A 22,062-nucleotide genomic window follows, 5' to 3' on the forward strand; every position below is an offset into this window, starting at 1 on the left:
AGCCCAGGGTTACAGCCTGGCACGCAGGCCTTCACCACCTGCTCTGACCACACCTCCCGCCTCTCCTCTGGATGTGCCAGCCGTGAACCAGGGCATGCAGTGCCCAGAGAGGCCTGGGATGCCTTCCTTCCCTGGTCTAGCTCCTCCCCTCTCAAACCTCCCACAGTGTCCCAGACTGGCTGTGCCTACCCCAGCAGCATGCCTGCACCCAAAGGACACTTAAAAAGGTGGCATTCACAGCCCCCACTACAAATACACGGGCCGAGCTGGAAGGACTGGAGGCTCAGAACCTCAGGGTCCTGCCCCTGGTGATGTCAATACCAGGCACCCAGGCGACCCTGCAGGCAGCTAGCAGGTACTGCCTAGGCCTCCCCTGCTGACAACAGGCTGTCTACTGCCACGAGAGCTGCCAGTCCAATGCTGCTCCGACCTCTCTGCTTCACCAGACAGAAGACCCCTTGAGGCTGGACCCATGGTGAATTATGGAGCATACCAACTTGGTCAGAACGGGCAGGTGTGGTTTCTTATCCTCTATTTCCAGCAGCCCCTCTCTTTTAAAGACCTCTGATCTTGCCAGGTGGGATGGCACACACCTTTAATCCCAGGACTCAGGAGGCAGAGGCAAACTCAAAATCTCTTAAGTTTGAGGCCAGCCTGGTCTACAGAGTGAGTTCCAGGACAGCCAGAGCTACAGAGAGAACCTTGTCTCAAAAATCAAACAAAAAAACCTCTGATCTTAAAAAACAGTGGATGTAGGACATAAACAAACAAACAAACAAAAAGTCTGGGCCTGGACTCAGAGGACCTGAGTTCCAAGTTCACAGAGTTACCGGCTGTGTGACCAGGGGCAAGACACTTGACTTCCCTAGACCTCGGTTTTGTGAACTGGAAACTGAGGAGTATTGCCATACCTACGGAGAAAGTGAGAGGCTTAGGAGCTACTGGACAGTGACTTTACTATTTACCCTTCGGCCTCAAAACTGTCACACTGCTGCACACACCCAAAGTCGGGGGCTACAAACAAGGCTCTTTGTTTGTTTGTTTGTTTGTTTGTTTTGTTTTTCCAAGAGTGAAGTGGCGACACTCTTGGCTGCTAAGATTTCCTGGACAAGTGCTCACATCTATTAGATGGGCCCTGGCACAGCCTCACCCACAAGGAGTGATGTCCCTTGGGCAGCTGATCTCCATCACCTTCTATCTCTGCTTTGCGGGCTCCAGACTTCTTGTAGCACTCAGTACCCTTCACAGTGCCCCCAGAGTCATGTGAACAAAGCCTTGGAGACAGCTATCCTGTTCTTTTCACAGTTTCCTCCTCCTCCTCCTCCTCCTCCTCCTCCTCCTCTTCTTTAATTTGTTTGTTTGCTTTTCTGAGACAGAGTTTCTCTATGCAATAGCTCTAGATGTCCTGGAACTCGATGTGTAGACCAGGCTAGCCTTGAACTCACAGAGATCTGCCTGCCTTTGCCTGCCAAGCGTTGGGATTAAAGGTGTGCACCATCACTGCCCGGCTATGGGTCCTCTTCTTTAAAATGAGGTTTCATATATTCCAAGCTGTCCTTGAACTTGCTGTGTAGCAGAGGATGACGTGGAACTTCTGATCCTCCTGCCTCCCCTTCTTGAGTTCCTAAATTACAGATGTGAGCCACTAGCCCTGGCCTATGAAGTGCTGGAGATTGAACTCAGAGCTCTGAGCATCTCAGGCAAGCATTCCACCAACTGAGCTCCATCCCCAGCTCCTCTAGCCTTTTCTTAAGTTAGAAAAGAATCCAGCCCCGTGCTACCAGACCAGGGCCCCTGGCAGTGAAAGTGTTAGCTGTATACACTCCTTGCTGCCCCTGTGAAATGCCAGGGCTCATGGGTATATTCTACCCCAGGTAAACTACGGAGAATTCTAAACACATTTGGATCATTTAGAAATTCTTCTATAGAACAAAAGATGAAAGAACAGAAAGAATATTTGAAGAAACAGTGGCCTAAAAATCCCCAAATCCAATGACAGCTTCATCAATGCATCCAAGCAGCTCAACAGACTCTGTAGGAAGAACACAGAAACGGACCCAGCACAAGTGAGCACCCGAAGGCCCAAACCGGCCGCTCACAGAACTGGGCAGGAGTGGCTTTTCTGTGTGTGTGGCTCGTGAATTCACTAGAATTTAGTGATTTCTAGTGAATTAAGACGCACAACATAAACCACATCCCACAAGCAGATCACTACAAAAGAGCATTAAAATTCATTAGAGAAATCTAACTGTTACATTAGAAAATGAACACAAAGGACAGAAATAAGAATTCAACAGAGGAGCCAGGCAGCGGTGGCACGTGCCTTTAATCCCGGCACTCGGGAGGTAAAGCCAAGCGGATCTCTGTGAGTTCGAGGCCAGCCTGGTCTACAGAGTGAGATCCAGGACAGGCACCAAAACTACACGGAGAAACTCTGTCTCAAAAAAAACAAACAAGCTGGGCGGTGGCGGCGCACGCCTTTAATCCCAGCACTCGGGAGGCAGAGCCAGGCGGATCTCTGTGAGTTCGAGGCCAGCCTGGGCTACCAAGTGAGTTCCAGGAAAGGCGCAAAGCTACACAGAGAAACCCTGTCTGGAAAAACCAAAAAAAAAAAAAAAAAAAAAAACAAACAAACAAAAAAAATTAAACAGAGGAATAAAAAGATAAGCAATTTATAACATAAAAACTCATGGTAGAAGTACACCAATAATACTAAAGGTGAATGGATTAAAGAATCCAATCAAAATGCAGGGATTTTTTTTTTTCAGATTGGGCAGAAAATTTAAAATCTAATCAATCATACACTATCTCCAGGAGACTCACTTCAGAGTCAAATATCTGAATAGATAAAAGCAACCACTAGCTGGGCAGTGGTGGCACACGCCTTTAATCCCAGCACTCGGGAGGCAGAGCCAGGTGGATCTCTGTGAGTTCGAGGCCAGCCTGGTCTACAGAGCGAGAACTAGGAAAGGTGCAAAGCGACACAGAGAAACCCTGTCTTGAAAAAAACCAAAAAAAAAAAAAAAAAAAAAAAAAAAGCAAGCAATCACTAGAAAGTCAGGTATACCGCTGTCAGAAAAAACAGACTTGATGGGTTTTGTTTTGGTTCCGTTTTCCTGTGGTACCGAAGATCGAACCCAAGACCTTGCATGTATTTGACAAATGCTCTATCACTGAACTACATCTCTAGCTCTACTATGTTACTAGAGGAAAAAAAGAAATGAGCATTTTATAATGGTAAAAGGATCACTTCATCAGAAAGCTATAACCATTAGAAAGATAGGGCATACCTAATAAGAAAACACCAAAACGCATGAAGAAAAATAGGCTACGGAAGACAAAGGAGTAATTCAGTAATACTCGTTGGAGACACTGGTATCTGCACTTAATGGCTAGAGAACTGGGCAGAACATCAACAAAGCAACAGGAGACATAAACAGCACATAAGCCAGCATGCCTAGCAGACATCCCCACAACACCCCACCCAACCTTCTCATAGGACAGTCTCCAGGCCAGCCACATGCGGAGCTCCACAACAACCACAATGCATTTGGAAGGAATGGAACAATACAAAGCATGTCCTCTGACCACAGTGGAATAAATTCTGAAATCATCAAAAGCTATTTGGAAAACTCACAAATATGTGGCTATTAAACAACATGCTGCTAAATAACCAGGGGGTCCAAGAGGGAAACTCAAGGAAATCCTAGGTGGCATATAAAAGACAAGACACACCGAAACACGGGACGTGGCTCACAGAAGTCACAGCTGTAAACATTCGCAATAACGAAGGGAGGTGTGGTGGCCTGGGGAGGTAGCTCGGTTGTCCAACCGCTTGCCGCGAGAATGAAGCCCTAAGTTTGGATCCACAGTACCCACACAAAAGCCTGCTGTGGCCATGTATGTCCATATTCTCTGCACACGGGAGGCAGAGATAGGAAGATCTCTGGAGCTTGTGGGCAGGCCAACCCAGATGAACTGGTTAATTCCAGTGAGAGACCTGGCTTAAAAAGTAGTTGGGGAGGTAATTGAGAGAGACACCAGATGCCAGCTTCTGGCCTCACACAGGAGCTCACACACACACACACACACAAATCACAGACGCACACACGGATGTGAAAGCAGATGTGGCCCAATTCCAGCATTTGGGAAGAGGAAGAAGGGGATTCAAGAGTTCAAGGCCAGCTGGTGCTACCTAGCAATCTGGGGGCCAGCCTGAGCTATATAAGATCCTGTCTCCAAACCAAACAAGAACAAAACAAAAATGAAGATGGGGCTGAGTATACGTACTCAGCACAAGGGTGGCTGAAGCATGCTGATCACAAGTTTGAGGCCAACCTGGACTGTACAGAGAGACTGTCTCATAACAACAAAAACAAACGACAACATGAAAAGGTGTATAGTCAGTGAACCAACCTTTGCCTCCACACCAAGACAGGAGAACAAGGATAAACTAACTTCACAGAAGGGCACAATAAAGTTCAGCGTGAGCCGGGCGGTGGTGGCGCACGCCTTTAATCCCAGCACTCGGGAGGCAGAGGCAGGCGGATCTCTGTGAGTTCGAGGCCAGCCTGGGCTACAGAGTGAGATGCAGGACAGGCACCAAAACTACACAGAGAAACCCTGTCTTGAAGAACCAAAAAAAAGAAGTTCAGAGTGGAAAACCAAAATCAAGGATTTTCAGGGATACTTCTAAGCCCACATCCACAGCAGCACTATCCATGGTAGTGGGTGGAAGCAGCCAGCTGTCCACTGAGGACTGAGAAGGCATATCAGTTTGGTGGGATACCACTCCGTCTTAAAAAGCAATCATGACCCATGATACGACCAGTACAGGGGTGGGTCACCACATCTCACTTACATATGGCATATTTTGGCCTGTTGTGTATAACATTTCATTTGAATCATAGGTTTATAAAACCTTTCCTCTCTTGAGGAAGACTCATGCTCAACACCTGACAACGTAAGAATCTCAGCTGGTTCAGGAGTCAGACGGCAAGGGAACAGGGAGGAATGTGGCCCTGTGGCCCAGCAGCTGCTTGTGGTCAACGGAGGGTGGAGAGCATCTAACTCAATGCCAGCCCACCCAAATCTCTGCCATCTAGCACCCAGCTGGGAGGTACTCTCGTCATGGTGGTATCCAAGCGAAGAGAGTAAAGTCCGACATCCTGGACCAAGCATTTCCATTGGGCCAGGCCCTCGGCGGCCTGTACCAAGCATTTCCATCGGGCCAGGCCCTGCCAGGTCCTTCCCGTGCCTTGTATCACTGCACCCATGTGCTAGTTAGGGTTCTCCTTTGCCTTATCCCAATTCTGCCTCCACTGCCGAAGCAGGCAGGGAGATCCCTGGGCCTCCAGGAGACCCTGAATACAATCAAGAACGGACCAGGATAGGACCAGGATAGGATAGGCTGCACAAAGCAAAGGTCTCAGGTAAGGGTGGTCCCAGTACTCCTGGAGGCACCAAGTAGCAATTCTGTGTCTTCCTCAGCTCCGAAGCTCTTAGAGACTCATCTGTCCCAATGCCAACTGGTCCCTCCTCCCTCACCTGCCATAGAGCTAAGAGAGAATGATCCCCGCAAAGGAGAGCCAGTGTCAGCACGGTGCTGGAAACCAAGGGCCCCTCTATCCCAGGATTCAGAAGACTCTCACTTGTTAAAATCCTGGCTCCTCCCCTGACCAGCTCAGCTTCTGCAGGAGTTCCTTCCTTCCTCAAAGGACTCATCTCAGCCTCTCAGAAAGAGGCTCTTGCGAGTCTGACAGACAGGCAGTCACCAGCGTTACCTGACAGGCTGGCTGTCAGGGTACAGCGGCGCAGGGTCTGTCTCCTCCTCAGTGTGAGTGGGTCTTGCTCACCCATTTCCCAAGCTGCCCACGGCGAGGTGGTTCTGGAGGTGTCCTGAATGGCTTGCACGTGGGAGCTCTTAGCTGGGAAGCAGCTGCCAGTTAGTGGGCCCTGGGCAGACTCTAAATCCTTATCTATTGCCTGACCAGAGTTCTACCCAGAGAGCCCTGGAGGAGTAGGAGGAAGAGAGCTCAGCCTCCAGTGAAGTCACATGACTCCAAGGGCCGCTTGCTCACTGTCCCCATGGAAGGATGGGGTGTGGAGTGTGGGGGACACTATCAGTGGTGAGCTCCCACCATGTAGGGCTCCACTGGGGGAGGCCAGGGGGTTTAGGGTGGGCCTGGGGTTCTGCTTTTCTAGCAAGTTCCCTGGAACTGTGAAGAGCTGTGTTGGGGCTAGACTTGGAGCACCAAGGGCACCAAGCCTAACACAGCCCTTCCTGAGAAGTGCCTGGGATGTAACGAGTGGCCAGCCCATCCTGGCTCCCCACCCAGCTCCACTCTGGTAAATACGACATGGCTTTTCAGAGTTGATGGGATTCCATTTCTATTACATATATAAAATAAATCCAGCGCTGCATTATAAAATCAAAAAAAAAAAAAAAAACACAGAAAATGTGGAAAAATAGTGGGGGAAAAGGATCCCCGTAAGCTCAAACAGCTCTGAGAAAGATGGTTGCTGTCTTCGCTCCCCAGGAGCCTGTCTGTCTCTGTCGGGGACTCTGTCACCCAGGGAGTGGCATCAGCCACAGCAGCCTTGCTTTATCACAGCCCAGGGGACAGAGTGGGGCTGCCCCCAACACCCTCCATCTCCCAGTCCTGCGCCCTGAGAAGGATGCCAAGTCTCCTGGCACCCAATGCCTCTACCTAGACCTACCCTGGGGCACAAATAGGCCAGGACCCTGATCCTTCCTTGCTCTAGGCAGAGGAGGCTGTGGTGGATCTGAGGGAGGGGGTGCACATCTGGATTCCTGGCCAGGAGCCCACATTCCTTCCTGGTGAGTGTGAGCAGATGGGGCCTCCGGAGAGTTATGAAGAGATTACTGGCTGCCTCCTGCCCCACTATAATGGGACCCACCCTGCAGGACCACTTGTGGGACCCGAAGGGCCAGAACCTCACGTGAGGGCCTGGTTTGGGTCCAGAATCCCCCATGTAGATTGCTGAGCAAGCATCACGGACACAAGTGGGGTCTACGTCCCTCTATGCCAGACAGCCTTAGCTCACTTAACAGTATCAGGGAAACAGAGGGTCAGGGGAAACCATGGTGTCCACTTGCCCCCAGACCCAGGCAGGCAGGAAGCTCGGAGAGCTCAGCAGGGTTGAGCTACCTTACCTGAGGGCAATCCTTAATGTAGTGTCCTTTGTTGAAACAGAGGTGGCACAGGTAGTTGGGCGGAGGCCGCTTGCTGGGCTTGCGGGCCTCGGAGGTGAGCGTCAGGTCTGAGAAATGCTCGGTGAGGGAGCTGAGGCCATCTGCGATGTTGTTGAGGGAGCCATAAGGCGAAGCATTCCTGTACACACTGCTGCTCAGCGCCTGTGGGAACAGAGGCCATTCAGGGCTGTGGTAAAGGAGGCTTTCACTCACCATGCCACACCAATTCACACAGAACTTTCAGCCAGCCCCAAAGCCTGAGTTCAAATCCTAACTCTAGTTGTGGGTTTGGCCTCGGGGGCCCTGACTATACTGTGGGAACATAAGAGAGACCCCCTAAGGCTTGCATAAGGGTAAAGTGAAGTCATGAGTCTAAAGTACTTGGTCATATGTCTGGCCCCTAGCACCCCTGGGTACATGGTGATGATGTTAACAGCTGTGACCGGTGTGTCTATCAGTTCCTGACACACTGCACCAGATGTAGGGGCTAACACTATCAACTCGACGGGATCTAGAATCACACAGGAGATAAATCTCTCAGCATGTCTGTGAGGGAGTTTCCAGATTGGGTTAAGCAATTCGGGAAGACCCACCCTAAATGTGGGAGGCACCATTCCATGGGCTGGGGTCCTGTACTCAATAAAAAGGCCAATCAGGTTTGCAGCAATGTGACCATCGGCCCCAGGCTCCTGATGGCACGACCTCCTGGTCATGACGGAAGTACCCTCTGGTGTGTGCTGAAGCATACCCTTCTTCCTTAAGCTGCTCTGGAAACAAGACAAGTGACTAATACAGACGGTATCATGGGAAGCCACTTGTGAGCTATGGAGGGACTTCAGACACATCTCTGTTGACTCTACTTCCCATGTAGTAAGGAAGAGACTTGGGAGCTTGCAGTGTGGCTGCCATTTTGCACAGAGGAGCTGGGCCAGCCTGAGCCATCTCTCTGAGAGCCTGGAGAGGGAAGTGGCTACCTCTCCCACCTCCACATGACAGGAACCAGACACCCGTTGAGCTCCCGAGCATACACAGCTCAGGCCCTCCTGGTGTATACAGCCTCTATTTATAGGTATCCCGGGCTCCTGGTGGCATGGCACACTGGAATTTAGCAGAGGTGGGGCCTGTGGTGGGGCTGGCAAGGAGTGACCAAGGGCTCCCCTTTCCTAGTGAAGGGCCAAGGCTAGAAAGCAGCAGCTTCCCCAGGAAAGTCGACAGTGAACCCGGGCACAGTGGTTGGAGTCCTCTAAGCCCACCACAGATGCCCCAAGGGGCAGAGATGAGCTCTGGTGGCCTCGGGCTGATGTGGAGATGAGGCCTTGTTTTCAGGAGTCCTTAGGCTGATAGAGAAACAAGGTCCCTGAACCCAAGATCTCAGACTCCTTTACAAAGTGGGTGGGGGCAGGCCTAGAGCAGGGGCAGTCCTCTGTCTCCTCAGTGTGAGAAAGGGAGAGAAGAGAATTGACAGAAGTCTAAGGCATGGGGTACACCCTGCCTAACCCCAAAGAGAATGGCTTCTAATCTCATGTTTCCATCTTCAGAAGCTGGTCACTCAGCTCCTAGAGGATCCAGTCCTCACCTGCCAGGTAAGACCACACCTCGGACACCTGCTGGGTGACCCTGAACTGGCCCTTTCCTTCTCTGGACCTCTACTCCCTCTTACGTTTTTTTTTGGCCATAGTCTGGCTATGGAAGAACACAAAGATGCCATACCTGGAGCTGCCCATGGCTAGCACACAGCTTTCCTGCAGTGAGGGAACCACACGGCTCCTGACGACCATGTACTTAGCCATCTGGTGCACCATGAAACCCAGGTCAGAGCACTCCAGCACCAATCAGCACGTGGTCTAGGCCAACTCTAGCTCTTGGGCAAGCCCAGGATGGAGTGGCTCCCTGAGAGGCAACAGTCCCAATCCTGGAGGCAGTGAGCCTGCCTATACGGGGTCACTTTCTGAAGTACAGGGGGACAGCTCTGGTGGGAATCAGACAAGGTGGCCATGGTGACCGGCCGAACCCTAGGAACTGTGCACTTAGGGAGATCACTGGCTCTCATCACACTCCAGTGAGTCACTACCCCCCTACTTAACAGATGAAATGAGTATTCCAAACTTGTACTGAATGACCTGGAAACCAGTAACAAAAACAGTTTTCTGGGCTCCGCCTCAGAGTCACCACAGCGGTGGCTTGGGACCAAGGGCATATTCTGGTGTGTGATCAAATATCCATAACGAGTTACCAGTTTAACGATTTTAAAGCATACAGTTCCATGGCACTAAGCATATTTTCACTAAAATACAACCACCACCACCACCATTCACCTCCCGACCCCTCCAGCTCCCCAAGCCAAAACTCTGACTCCATTGGACTATCTGAATCCATTCCTGACCTCCTTCCTGACCCAAATCTGCTTTGCCCAGTGCCCCCTGAAAAATTTGGGCCGCAGCAGCCACTTCACGGGCCTCAGAGCATCAACTCCCAGGTCGCTCTCTATCTTGACAAGGAGACCTGTCCCATGCCTGGAGTCCACCGGCTCTATCGTCCCAAAGTGGCCTGAGTTGGAGCAACACAGCCCCAGCCTCTGGGAGAAAAGTTCATCCAAACAAGAAATCTGAAGCTCCAGACCCTGTGACTCATGCTCACGGCTGGGAACTGCAATTTCACAAAATAACAACTCTCTTCTCTTGCCTGCTTTCCTTTCTTTCCTTTTTGCTGGATAGGATTTAAACAAGTCTGCAGCCTTCAAGACTGTTTTAAGAGGAAGGGGAAGTTTGGTGGACACCAAAAGTACACTAATTACACCTTAAACAGTCCTCTCCCCAGGCCTGTGGCCACACTCCTAGGCTCACAACAGCCCCTCAGGCATCCCCAAACAGCCAAAGGCTTCTGAGCAAGCCACCCCCTCTCTGGCAACTCAGTAGCCCCAAATGCCCCCAAGGGTCACAGATATGCTTTCTCTAGTAGCTCCATGGACACAACAAGGCTAGACTCCCCCTCCCAAATCCTGGCCTCCACTGTCCCCCAGCCTGTCCACATGACTGCCCAGCTTTCCTCTCCAAGCCCCAACCCAAGACAAACACCACTCAGAACTAAGAATCCAGAGAGCAGTCAGTTGATTCAACCACATTCCCATGTCATTAGTAGAGAAACCGAGGTTCTGAGGGCTGCAGGGACTCAGACCCAGTTGAAACTAAGAGCCAAGAGTCCAACTTGCCTGGTCAGGGGCAGGCTTTGCCTGTCAGAAAGCCATTTCCTCTGCAAAGCCCTATTTGAGCTCTGGCCACAGAGGTGAAAGGCGAGTCTCGGCTGTTTTCCTGGCCTGCAGGAACTGGGCAGAGCAGAGGCTTGGGACTGCCCTCTTGGAACAGAAGGGAGGGAGGACAAACTTGCCTGTCCCTGCAGGTGCACCACTGCTCATTCAGACGCACAGGTTCTGAAACGCACCCAGGACCCGGCATGGAAAAGGTGATCAACCTACGCTGCAGGGCCAGCAAGCAAAGCAGAGATGCATGCATTCCCAAGGCCCTGCTGTCCAAGGAGGGCAGGCCCACTTAGGATGTAAGTAAGCCTCTGGACTACATCATCGTCCTGGGTCAGTGGCTGCAGAAGCCGGCATATATATTTGATACACGGCATCAGACTCATGGTCATTGCTGGAACCTTCTCCAAGGTTCTTGATGGGCTGATAGGGAAAAGTCGATGAGAAGACACTGGATTGTTCTGACCGCTATTGAGTCATTCTGGTATAATCTACAGAATCTCTTCTTTGTCTTAGTTCCCCTTAACTGCTAAGACACTTATTTTATCTGAGCACCAATCTCATTTTTGTAGAGCTGGAGACTGAGACTCAAAGAGACTTAGTGACTTGCCCAAGGCAACACAGGCAAAATGTGTTGGCCAGTTATATTTTGCCCGCACACAGCCTCCAAGGCCTGTCTCCACCTATAAAAAGGTAGCCAGAGGACGATGTCAGGTGTGACATCGTATGTAAAGCCCCTTGGTGCTGAGCAAGATGGGGTACCTGCTTCTCTGGGCTCTGTGAGGGGGCTGGGTTCTGGAGAAGGTTAGTTCTGCTGTAGACTGGGGCGAACAGAGGCAGAGTCCTAAGGCTGTGGCCCACTCTCCCCAGAGAAGCCTACCCAGCTGGACTCCCCTGCAGGGCTATCAGAGGGCACCACAGGCGAGGGCAGAACTGGCAGGCTCTGCATAGGTAGGCAGATACTTCTGAGAATGGCCCAGAGAGAGTGGAATGCTGAACCCTAGAGATGAGATGCGAGACAGAGAGGCAGGAGCAGCGGGGCAGCAGGTGGAAGTGAGATGCAGCCATGGGCAAGGCCAACAATGGTGGAGGCAGTGTTCATGGCTGGGCCACAGGCAGGCTACTCCAGGGAGATTAGCAAACAGAGATGATCTATGTCCTGCTCGCACCCAAAACAGGCCCAGAGGAAGGAGCCTGACTCTAGCCCCAAGTTCTATGGGGTTTCTTTCATCAGCCAGACAACTATCTTCTCATCTCCTAAAGCCACCAAGCCCTCACCTCTGCACCCAAAGCCACCCAGCCCTCACCTGTTGTGGAATATTAGTTTAACTATGTAAAGATGTGTTGCATTTGTTTACGTTGCCTGCCTCAGGCACCTGATTGGTCTAACAAAAAGCTAAATGGTCAATAGCTTGGCAGGAGATATAGGTGGGACTTCTAGGTAGAGAGGAAGTAGGAGGGAGAATCTAGGCTGGACAGAGACAGAGAGAGAAGGAGAAAAGGAGATGCAAGGGGCCAGACAGACATGGAGGAAGCAGGAAAGCAGGGCATACAGAATGAAATAAAGGTAAAAAGCCCTGAGGCAAAACATAGATGAACAGAAACAGGTTAAATTAAGTTAAAAGAGCTAGTGGGACAAGCCTAAGCTAAGGCCGAGCATTCATAATAAGTCTCCGTGTCCTTATTTGGAAGCTGGTTGGCAGCCCAAAGAAAATGCATTTACACTCACCTCTGCACCCAACACATACAGCACACACTGCAATAAGAAACCACCCACACCACCGATGATTGTACCCCTTCTTCCAGAGATCTGTACTTCTGTCCCTAAGGCCTACCTAGCACGGTGCACAAACCCACCCTCTACACACAGACAGGTGGGTATGTGCTGGGTTGGGGTACAGGAGACAGGACACACAGGTGAAACGGGAGCCACAGGGAAATGAGGCACACCATAACTGAGGGCTTCCCTGCCACACTCAGCTCCGCCCCCACTCTTGTTTCCAAGGCCAGGAACCTATGAACTGGCCAAGTCAGATCATGACCCTTTGCCTGAACGGGCCCTGCTCTCACACTTCACATGTAAAATAGTTCTCCCTACCCAGCTGGTGCTCAATAAAAGAGCCTAGACTAAGGTTGCATGGAAGGGGGCAGACAGAAATAGAGACCAGGGACTGCAGGAGTAGACAGTGGAGACAGGATAGAGCCTAGCAGACCTAGGGGAGAGTGAAGACTTTATCCCCACCTCAGTTCTTCGGCCCCCAACCTGGGGTCACCACTCACTTGATGGTGCTCATGGGACGTGGCTCCTTGCCCTCCGCCCAGCTAGCACACAAGCACTGGGGACCCTGTGCCTCACACTTGTGAAGCACACTTGTCAAGCAAGAACAGAAAGCACAAATCTGAAAAACCAAGGACTGGGCAGCACTATGGTATTAGCCAGTCCTAGGCACAACTGAGGCCATATCCTCTACAGCAGACGCCGGGACTTGGAATCCACTGTGGAGTGAGGGTGTCCACGAACTGTGACGTCATGGGCAGACATGCGTGCTTGTGTCATATGTACTGGCCTCACACCAGGGAGTCCAAATGCCTTAAGATTCTCGTGACGGAAAAGAGTGAGGGCCATCTGCACATCAAAGCCAATACCAGGACACGGATCAGGACAGGGTTTCACCATTTCTCAAGTCAGCTTGTTGCAGTTCATCTAGCCACCAACACCCGTTCCTTGAGACAACACAGGAGGCTGAGACAGGGGAGACCATCCACTTCATCACGCGGCTGAAGACAGAAGAGAGACCAGGTTCCCAGCCATCTGCCCTACCCCCACCCACCTAGTCGAAGGAGCTGAGCATCCAGAGTGGCCAAATCACTGAGTGAGTATCATGCTAAGCTGGGAGAAGCAGGATTTCTACCCGCAAGTCCAACAACAGAGCTGTAGAGAGACACAGCTTTGGCCCAGTGCATGGCAGTCTAGCTGCCCAGCCTGTTGCCGGCCTAAAGCATCACACCTTGGCTACCACAGCCCATGTTGTTAGGGCAGCTGGAAGCAGAGCTGCTCCCTAAGGCAGCAACTCCGGGCCTCTCAGGAGGGACATCTATTTGTGCCATAAGGAACACTTTGGAATCTACCCATTGGGACGGAGCTGGAAATGATATCATAGTATATCATAAGCAATATAAAGGCTTCGACACTCAAGACTGCTAGGTCCTTCCAGAAATTACAAGTTAACCAGTGCAGCCAAAGGAGGATTGAGCCACAGAAGATATTAACATATGCATGCACGCACACACACACACACACACATACACACACACTGGGGTTGGAGAACAGATCCAATGGCATGTGCTTGAGTCTGTCCCTAGCTCTCTGAATACAACCTCTTCCTCTGGACAACAGGGCTGCTGGCCCAGGCAGAAACATGGGAATAAAATAGGGAAACATGGTTTTTCTCCTCTGTGTCTCCTAAACCAGGCCAATCAGAGTAGGAACACATTAGGAAACCCAGTCCTACACAAATGCCCATGACTCTTCAAAAAGGTGGCTTTTGGTAGAGTGCTTTCCTAGCATGCATGAAGCCCTGGGTTTGATCACCAGCACTGCCTAAACTGGACATGACACATACCCTTGTAATCCCAGTACTTGTGGGGTGGAGGCAAAGAGATCAGAACTTCATGGCCATTCTTAGCTACATAGCAAGTTTGAGGCCAGCAAGACCTTGCCTCAAAAAAAAAAAAAAAAAAAAAAAAGGGGTTTGGATCCAAACCAAACATCAGAAGTGCTGTGGCATGTTAGGAAGTCTCAGGTGAGGTGCCTGACATGCACAGGGCCCAGAGGAAGATGCAGGTAGGAACTAACCCAGAGACCAGCTGCAACACCGGCCACAGAGATCGCCCCAGGCTGGGATGCAGAATTGCTTTAGATCTAGCTCTACTGATGACTCGGTCATCCAGGCCTCTGCGTTCCTCTCCACACAATGGAAGTGATCAAGAATTATATTCCAGTTGGGGTTGATGGCTCATGCCTGTATTCCAAGCACTTGGGATACTAAAACAGGAGAACTGACCTGGGTTCAAGGCCAGCCTGGGCTAGGGTGAAGCACGGTCTCAAGAAACAAAACACGGCTGCTTGCTGCTCCCCATTTATGCCACCTTGGGTTCTGTTGCCACGAATCATATTTATGACTGAAGCCCCTGCCCTCCCTCCACTTGACTGACATGGCCCAAGGCATGGTCTCCCTCTGAGCCCAGACCCACGCAGTCAATTTAGTTTGACTAGGAGAGCCAGGATGCCTGTGCCAACCCCTCTCAAGTGGCAGCCTCCTTGCCTGAGTCACCGTTCAGCATCCTAGGGGGAGGGGTCAGACATTTGGGAACTCTTCCCCAGTCATACCTCTAGAACATTCCTCCCATGATCGGGGCTGCCTGCCTCCCATCTCAGCCAGACCACAAAGACTGTAGGAGTCAAGCTCAGCCCCCTGCTAGCGAGGAGAGTGACTTTGTTCCACATGTCCACACTGGGGAGCCTCTGGACACCTGCTGCAGGCACACGTGGCATTTCAACCAAACTCCCAACAGCTGTCTAGGCTGGGGACTTCTGTTTGTTTGTTTTTAAGGTTTGCACTTAGTATTTATCTGTGCGTTTGTGGGCACACACCACAGCACGCACATAAAGGTCAGAGGACAGCCTGTAGGAATTGGTTCCCTCTTTCTACCGTGTGGGGCCCAGGGATTAAACTCAGGTTGTCAGGCATGATGGCAGGAGCCTTTGCCCACCCATCCCTCTCACCAATCCTACTTTGTTTTTTTGAGACAGGGCTAGGCTAGAACTCATGGCAATCCTCCTATGCTAGGAACACAGATATGAGCCACCTCCTCCAGCTGGAACCTTGTACAAGACCCTATATTTGTTCCCATTATTTCTCATTGCTATCTCTGTGCGGAAGAGCTGAAGACCCTGGAAACCACTAACAAATCTGCAATGGGTGGGCCACAGCGGCCAAGAGTGGCCTCCACAGCACTGTGGAAAGTGATGTGAGGACCCAGGGGTCCCCCCCCCCTCACCTTATGTCACCAAGAAGAGCTTCCTGAAGTTTAGAGCTATGCAGCCCAAGAGACTGTATAGCTGACTCAGTGGAACATCACAGGACCTGGAGATGGCTGAAAGAACACTGGCAGGTATCCTGAGCCAAAACCATCCTCCGTTGAATTAACTATAAGAAATGTTGGGGGCTGGAGAGATGGCTCAGAGGTTAAGAGCACTGACTGCTCTTCCAGAGATCCTGAGTTCAATTCCCAGCAACCACATGGTGGCTCACAACCATCTGTAATGAGATCTGGTGCCCTCTTCTGGCCCGCAGGCATACATGCTGTATACATAATAAATAAATAAATAAATCTTTAAAAAAAAAAAAAAGAAATGTTGGGATGCCAGGTGGCGGCAGCGGTGGCAGCGCACGCCTTTAATCCCAGCCTTTAATCCCAGCACTCGGGAGGCAGAGCTGGGCGGATCTCTGTGAGTTCGAGGCCAGCCTGGGCTACAGAGTGAGATCCAGGACAGGACCAAAACTACACAGAGAAACCCTGTCTTGGAAAAAGAAAAAAAAAAAAGGCAATGTTGGTATGAGAAACTGTTATCACATTTTGGAGTGTAGAAACTCTCTGAGCCTCTACTGTGCTAGCAAGCATTGTGTGAACTAAAGGACATATGCTGTGCTTTCCAAGCCTGTTTGAGCCTTCATCGCCCCCCCCCACCCCACCCCCCGCCCCATGCTCACAAAGGAGGGGTGGTCCTTCGACAGTGGGGCAGCACTTTCCGGCTACTTCTAGTCTCAGAGAAAAGGGGAAAGTTGTCCTAAGACCCTGAATTAAATGACATGGGGCAGTCTCATTTCCCTGGTGTGGAGGGCGTGGGGTACAAAGACTGCCCAGGACCAGCTCTGAGAACCTCTCCCTCCAAGGGTCCGAGAGGTAATGTTTCACTCTACTTTTCCAGATATGGAATTCGCGGTGGCTTACACTGCTGGCAATTTAAATTCCAAACAGAATTTGGCACGGAAGATCCATGCGGTCCAACCCCCTCCTAGGCCCCACCTCCTCCTGCAGCACCTGGAGGACAGAGGGGCTCAGGCAAGGAGTCTCTCTCTCTCTCTCTGAAGACACACAGCTGTGACCACAGATGCCATTTCTGAAAGTCAGGTTTACCAGGTCTCGGCTCAGAACCCAGACGTGTTCTCAGACACGACAAAGTGTCCATGTCCACTCGAGAGCCACCTCCTGGGGCTTGTCCTGCACTTGTATGCGAATGCTTCCATCTTCCTCCTGCTCCCAGAGCCGGAGGGCCACTCAGGACCCTTGGCTTATCTTCAGCTCCCAGGGCTGAGGTTTCAGGGGCACAATAGGCTTCTGTGCCCCCATATCCTCACCTCCCCCAATGCCAGCTGCATTCATGGTGTTTTGCTATTGTGGAGGGAGCAGCCTGGGGGCGGTGCAGGAGGGGGTGGGCTCTTGGCACAGGGGCTGGTGCAGACGGGCTCTGGTCAGCGGTCAGCATGCAAGTCACATCCACAGGCACTGCCACCGGGCCTGCCAGGCCTCGAATAGAATGGCAATGCTTGTAGACCCTGGGTCCTTTCCTAAAGTCCCCTCTGGAGACACAGAACTTGCTGCTTTTGCACCCAGCCCCTTGGTGGTGGCATTGACTTGGGGAAGGGAGGTCCTTACCTTCTCGGCCATATCACGTCACCAGCTAAGCCCTGGACTCAGGAAAGGCCCATGCCCAAGAACATGGCTGGGGTTTTGAGAGGGTCTAAGAGGTCAAGGACTGGGAGGTGAGAATGAGGGAGCCAGAACCCAAGAGAGTCCAGCTCTCCAGCCTCCGAGGAAGCCATAGGGCTTTTAGTGCGAAAAGTCCCTCTCATCTCCCGGGTCCAAGCTGTCTGCTGGCAGATATTCTCTTGTTTATATATGCCTCCAACCTCAAACACACCACCCTGGGTGACAGCAGAGATTAAATCTACTCTACGGGAAAGCTGAGGACCGGAGAGATGGGAGCTCCCTGGAGCCAGATCGCAAGAGACTTCCCCCATCATGGCTCCAGCTCCTCCCACACTAGCCCCTTTCTTGAGGGAAACTGAGGAACATGGCAACAAAGTGGTAGGAGACGGGTCTCACTGAACCACAGCTGGGATCCTGGAGGTGTAAGCTTTCCTGAGAGGATCACGGATTGACGGGCAGGCAGCAGAGCAGAGACCACCGGAGGAAGAGGCAACACCGGGTGGGAACACAGGGAGTCTTGTAAAGCCTCGTTGGGGTCCTGCTGGACCTCTGGGCCACGGTCATCTTCTCCCTAGATGGAAGACTCCCCCCCGCCTTGAGTGCACTTCCATCCAACTATGACCCAAGACAGCACCCTATCCACTCACTCGCCCTTTGCACAGGTATTGTGTGCGTGACTCCGTAGCCCCAGGCTCCACATTCCCACTCTTGCATAGAAATGTTTGGTAAGAGAATTAATAATGGAAAAGACCCAGGTACTAAAGAAACACTCCATAAACAGTTCTCCAAAGTCATTGGTCACCTGAAGCCAGCTCCTCAAGTGACAACAACTTGTCACAAGAAAGGAAGATCCCAGCCAGGAACCATTCCTCAGGGCAGAGAGCGTGCCTTACGGTTTTATAAAGGGCCTTGGCATATGAATACTATCCCCCTGGCTCTGCTGGCACCTTTCCAGCCTTGCCACCACACCCAGCCGCCACCCCCTCCCCCCGGCACCACTTCTACCCCCACAGGGCAGCCGGGCAGCCTGGGAGGGGCTGGTCTTACACCACTGCTGCACATGTCCGTGGTCCTCCAGGAAACCGGGGCAGTGTTGAACACATACCCGAGACCAGAGAGAGAGACCTTCTGGCTCCACAACTCAACCCCAACACACCTCAGGATACACAGGCCTTATTCCCAGACCACCCCTAGGTCAGAAAAGCGAAAGTGACCCCCATGTGTTTCCCTCTACCTCCTGCACAAGAGGCCAGTGAAAGAGGCCCCGAGGGATCAGCAATTCCCAAACTGGAGTAAATGGGGGAGGTGGGGTCGTGGGACATAGACTCTGGGAAGGCTCTGGATAAGACCCCACAAAAGAGGCTGAGAGGTCATGGCCACCTGTGTATTTATTTAGCTGGGGACAAGCACTGGGGAAGTAGACTTTGTAACCGAATCCATTGAACAAAGCAGCCTTTGCAACACATCCAGGTTTTGGGAAAAGGCACTAGGCAGCTGGAGCCCTCTCTCCCATCGCCACAGCCACCGCCCCCCCCCCCCCCCCCCCCAAGGATTTCCCTTTCATTTCCTTCCAGCCCGGGAAGGCAGGGGACAGAGCAGCCTGCTAGGTCAAGCCCTCCAAAACCACTTCCTATGTGGCTGGGGGAGGGCAAACAGCTGCAGGATGGATCTAGGGGTTCCCAAGTGGTGGGAACGGGAGGAAAAGCCCCTGAAAAGAGTCACTGCTTTCCAGGGAGCCCTCCAGGCGAAGAACCACGGAGGTCGAAGGAGAATGCTCTTAGGCCCTTCCAGAGGAGTTCAGAGCAGGCTCTGCAACCCTCGGTCCCAGCTGCCGGCAGCCAGAAAAGTTGATAGCGTTGGGCGAAGGGAAGACTAGGAAGGGGGTCCCCGCCCTAGCCGCACCCCGGCAGTCTGAAGAGAATCCGGAGACACCCCTAAGCCTGCTTACTAGGAGCAGAGCTCGGGGGCTGGGAGAGGGGGCGGGAGGGCCCTGCCCAGGCCTGAGCTGCTCCGAGCGGTTCTGCCGGGAGGTGACGCGCTCCGGGCGCCCCAGGGACTTCGGGCGGCAAGTTTGGCAAAGCTGATCCAAGCCAAGCCAAGCCGGGCCGGGCAATGTGGGGCCAGCCCGGGCCAGGCCAGGAAGAGCAGACCAGATAGGAAAGGGGTCTGGAGCAGTGGGCGCGGGGCTGGCGCGCGCTGGGGCACCCACCTCTCCGCGCTGCAGCTGGAAGACGCTGTTAAGATAGCTGGAGTGCAGGGGAGAGCCCAGCTGCTCCGGGCGGCCCTTGCCGAAGGCCAGCTCCGGGGGCGCGGCGCCGGCGGGCGGCTCGGGCCGGAAGGCATCGAAGGCACTAGCTTGGTGTGTGTCCTGAAGCGACAGGTAGACCCAGTTGAGCAGCTGGGCCGGCTGGTACACCGAGGCGGCGCTCGTGTCGATGGCAGACAGCAGGCTCATTTTGCCGTGGCGGTGCCGGCCCCTCCCCGGCCGCCCGCTCGCGCCCCCCTCCCGGCGGAGGGGCGGGCACCGGGGAGCCTGTGCCCACTGCCGGCCGCCCCGGCCCCGACGGCTATCACCCAGAGCCCCGTGCCCCGCGCGTTGCCCGCAGCCGCCGCCGCCACCACCGCCGCCTCCCCGGACTGCAGCAGTGGGCGCGCGCGGGCGGAGGAAGGAGGCAGAGAAAGTTGGGCAGGAAACTTTTGGCCCCGCCCCTCCCCGCCCCGCCCCGCCCCGCCCGCTGCCCGCCCCGCCCCGCCCGGGGATCCGCTATCTGCCTCTGCGCTGACCCCTCCGGAGACCGCTTCTAAAGGGTGGGGTCCCACCGAGACCCCGCCCCATCCCGACCCGTCTGGCCCCCGTCCTCGCTCCCCCATTGGCTGAATATGGATGTAGGGGCGGGGCAAGAAGGAAGGCGGGTCCGCACATGCAGCTCCCTGCCCGCCCCCATACCAAGAGCGGCCTCCTCCCGCCCCCTTCCCCGGGCCAGCGCAGCTCCTCAGCCCGGAGCTCAGAACCGACCCGGCCCAAACACTCTCTGCCTGCTCCACTATAGGCTGGCTCCCATCACTTCCCAGCCCTCTCCAGCTAATTCGTTTTCACACCTTTTATTCCTCTCTTCCCTCTTCTTGCTGTTACTCTGATTGTATTTCTGTGGCTGTCTTGGTGTTCTCCAACGCCTCTTTAAACGTGTCTCGTTTGAAGCTTCCTTCTGTCTCCCTTGCCACCCTCAGACACACACACACACACACACACACACACACACACACACACACACTCCTCTCGCTATCACCATAGAACCCTCCCCCTCCCCCTTAATTCCTTCCATCTGCAGAATCGCTTTGCTGCTTTGCTGACGGCCTGCGCTGAGGGGGGCCCGGGTTCCTGCCCAGGAAGGGTTCCCCTTCTCCACGCCCCCACGCCCCCCCCCCCCACACACTTCTGTTTCTGCTCCAGGCTGGCCTAGGCTTTTCTCCTCTATTCTGCTCCCTGGCTCCATCCTCAACCCTCCCTAATCTCTTGTAGGGTTCCAGGACCCTGACCTGGCCTAAAAGATCCCAGACACCCACATCGGCCTGGAGAAGCCTGCAGGCGCTGGCTTCCCAGATCGTGGTGTGTGCGGCCCCATATCCCGGGACCTAACAACTAGGCCCAGCCTCTCACTGCCCTGTGGGGACTCAAGTCACCTCCGTCTCCAGTTTGGCCCTGGAGCCTTTCATTCAGCCTGGAGTTAAAGTGAGGGAAGATGGACTTGTGAGTAGCCATCTCACCTCTGCCGACCAGCCTGTGTTCTCTGTAAAATGGGAATGATCGTATTCAAACTCGTCTGTTGAGTGGAAGCTTGGATTTGGTGAGTAGAAGCTGTTTCAGGAAGGCCACTTCCTCCCCACCAACCACCCTGCCAGGGCACCTCAGCACATCTGCAGATGCTTGGACCTGTCAGTGGTGACCGAGAGCTGTCCAGTGTCACCAACCAAGATCCCATTTGATCTCAGATCTCCATGTTTTGAAAGAATTTGCTTATCAAACAATTGACAGTTATTAATTCAAATGACAATGTGTATGCCAATAAAATCCCAATATTTTTATTCATCAAAGACATATCTATAAGATGGATGGAGTGGTGCATGTCTGTAATCCCAGCATCTTGGAGGTGGAGGCAGGAGGATCAGAAGTTCAAGGTCATCCTTGCTACCCAGTGAGTTTGAGGCCAGCTTGGGCTACATGAGACCCTGTCTCAAGCAGAATAAAACAAAACACCTCAGCATTTCTACAATTCTGCTAGAAACTTTGAGCTCCTAAAAATATGAATTAGATTTGAAACCACCCTCCGCAGACTTTAAAGATAAGTGATAAACGCTGGAGAGATAAGGGTTTCGCAATTAAGAGCAAGTATTGCTTTTGCTGAGGACCTGAGTTTGGTTTCCAATGCCCCTGTCTGGTGGCTCACAACCACCAGTAACTCCAGCTCTAAGGACTCTGACACCCTCTTCTGGTCTTGTTGAGCACTCAGCATGCCCATATACCTTCCCCCCCCCAACCATCACACACACCCCTACACATGCACATATTGAAAGTAAAATAATAAATATTTTTTTACAAAGGTGGATGATATCTTCCAACTGCACAGCAGGGAGATAGGAAGCCCAGAGGAGAGCCTGAGACACCCAGACACTTGACTCTACTCATCGATCTAGCTTTCTAGATGAAGTCGCCCTGTGCTGTCAAAAATATTGACCTTTCCCCCTTAGTGTGAATTGCCGATCCAGACTCCTTTAGAGGTCAGACAGGTAACCACCAGACATAAGTAGAGAGGTGGTGCTG

The 22,062-nt window shown here is 52.7% G+C and overlaps 1 protein-coding gene across 1 annotated transcript in view; it reads right to left on the reverse strand.

Annotated features, from left to right (window-relative positions):
• Zcchc24 (zinc finger CCHC-type containing 24) overlaps positions 1 to 19,871 on the reverse strand; it is a 55,400-nt gene extending 35,529 nt beyond the window's left edge. Inside the window, exons 1-2 of the mRNA XM_052733633.1 lie at positions 19,453 to 19,871; positions 7,178 to 7,378 (exon numbers count right to left, since the gene is read on the reverse strand). Coding sequence (XP_052589593.1) covers positions 7,178 to 7,378; positions 19,453 to 19,698 — 447 coding nt within the window. The 5' untranslated portion in view covers positions 19,699 to 19,871. The remainder of the gene's footprint in view (positions 1 to 7,177; positions 7,379 to 19,452) is intronic.
• Between the last annotated feature and the right edge of the window lie 2,191 nt (positions 19,872 to 22,062).

This window comes from Peromyscus californicus, unplaced genomic scaffold (assembly GCF_007827085.1).
Source record: "Peromyscus californicus insignis strain IS unplaced genomic scaffold, ASM782708v3 Scaffold_12__1_contigs__length_115047231, whole genome shotgun sequence".
Classification (NCBI taxonomy): domain Eukaryota; kingdom Metazoa; phylum Chordata; class Mammalia; order Rodentia; family Cricetidae; genus Peromyscus; species Peromyscus californicus.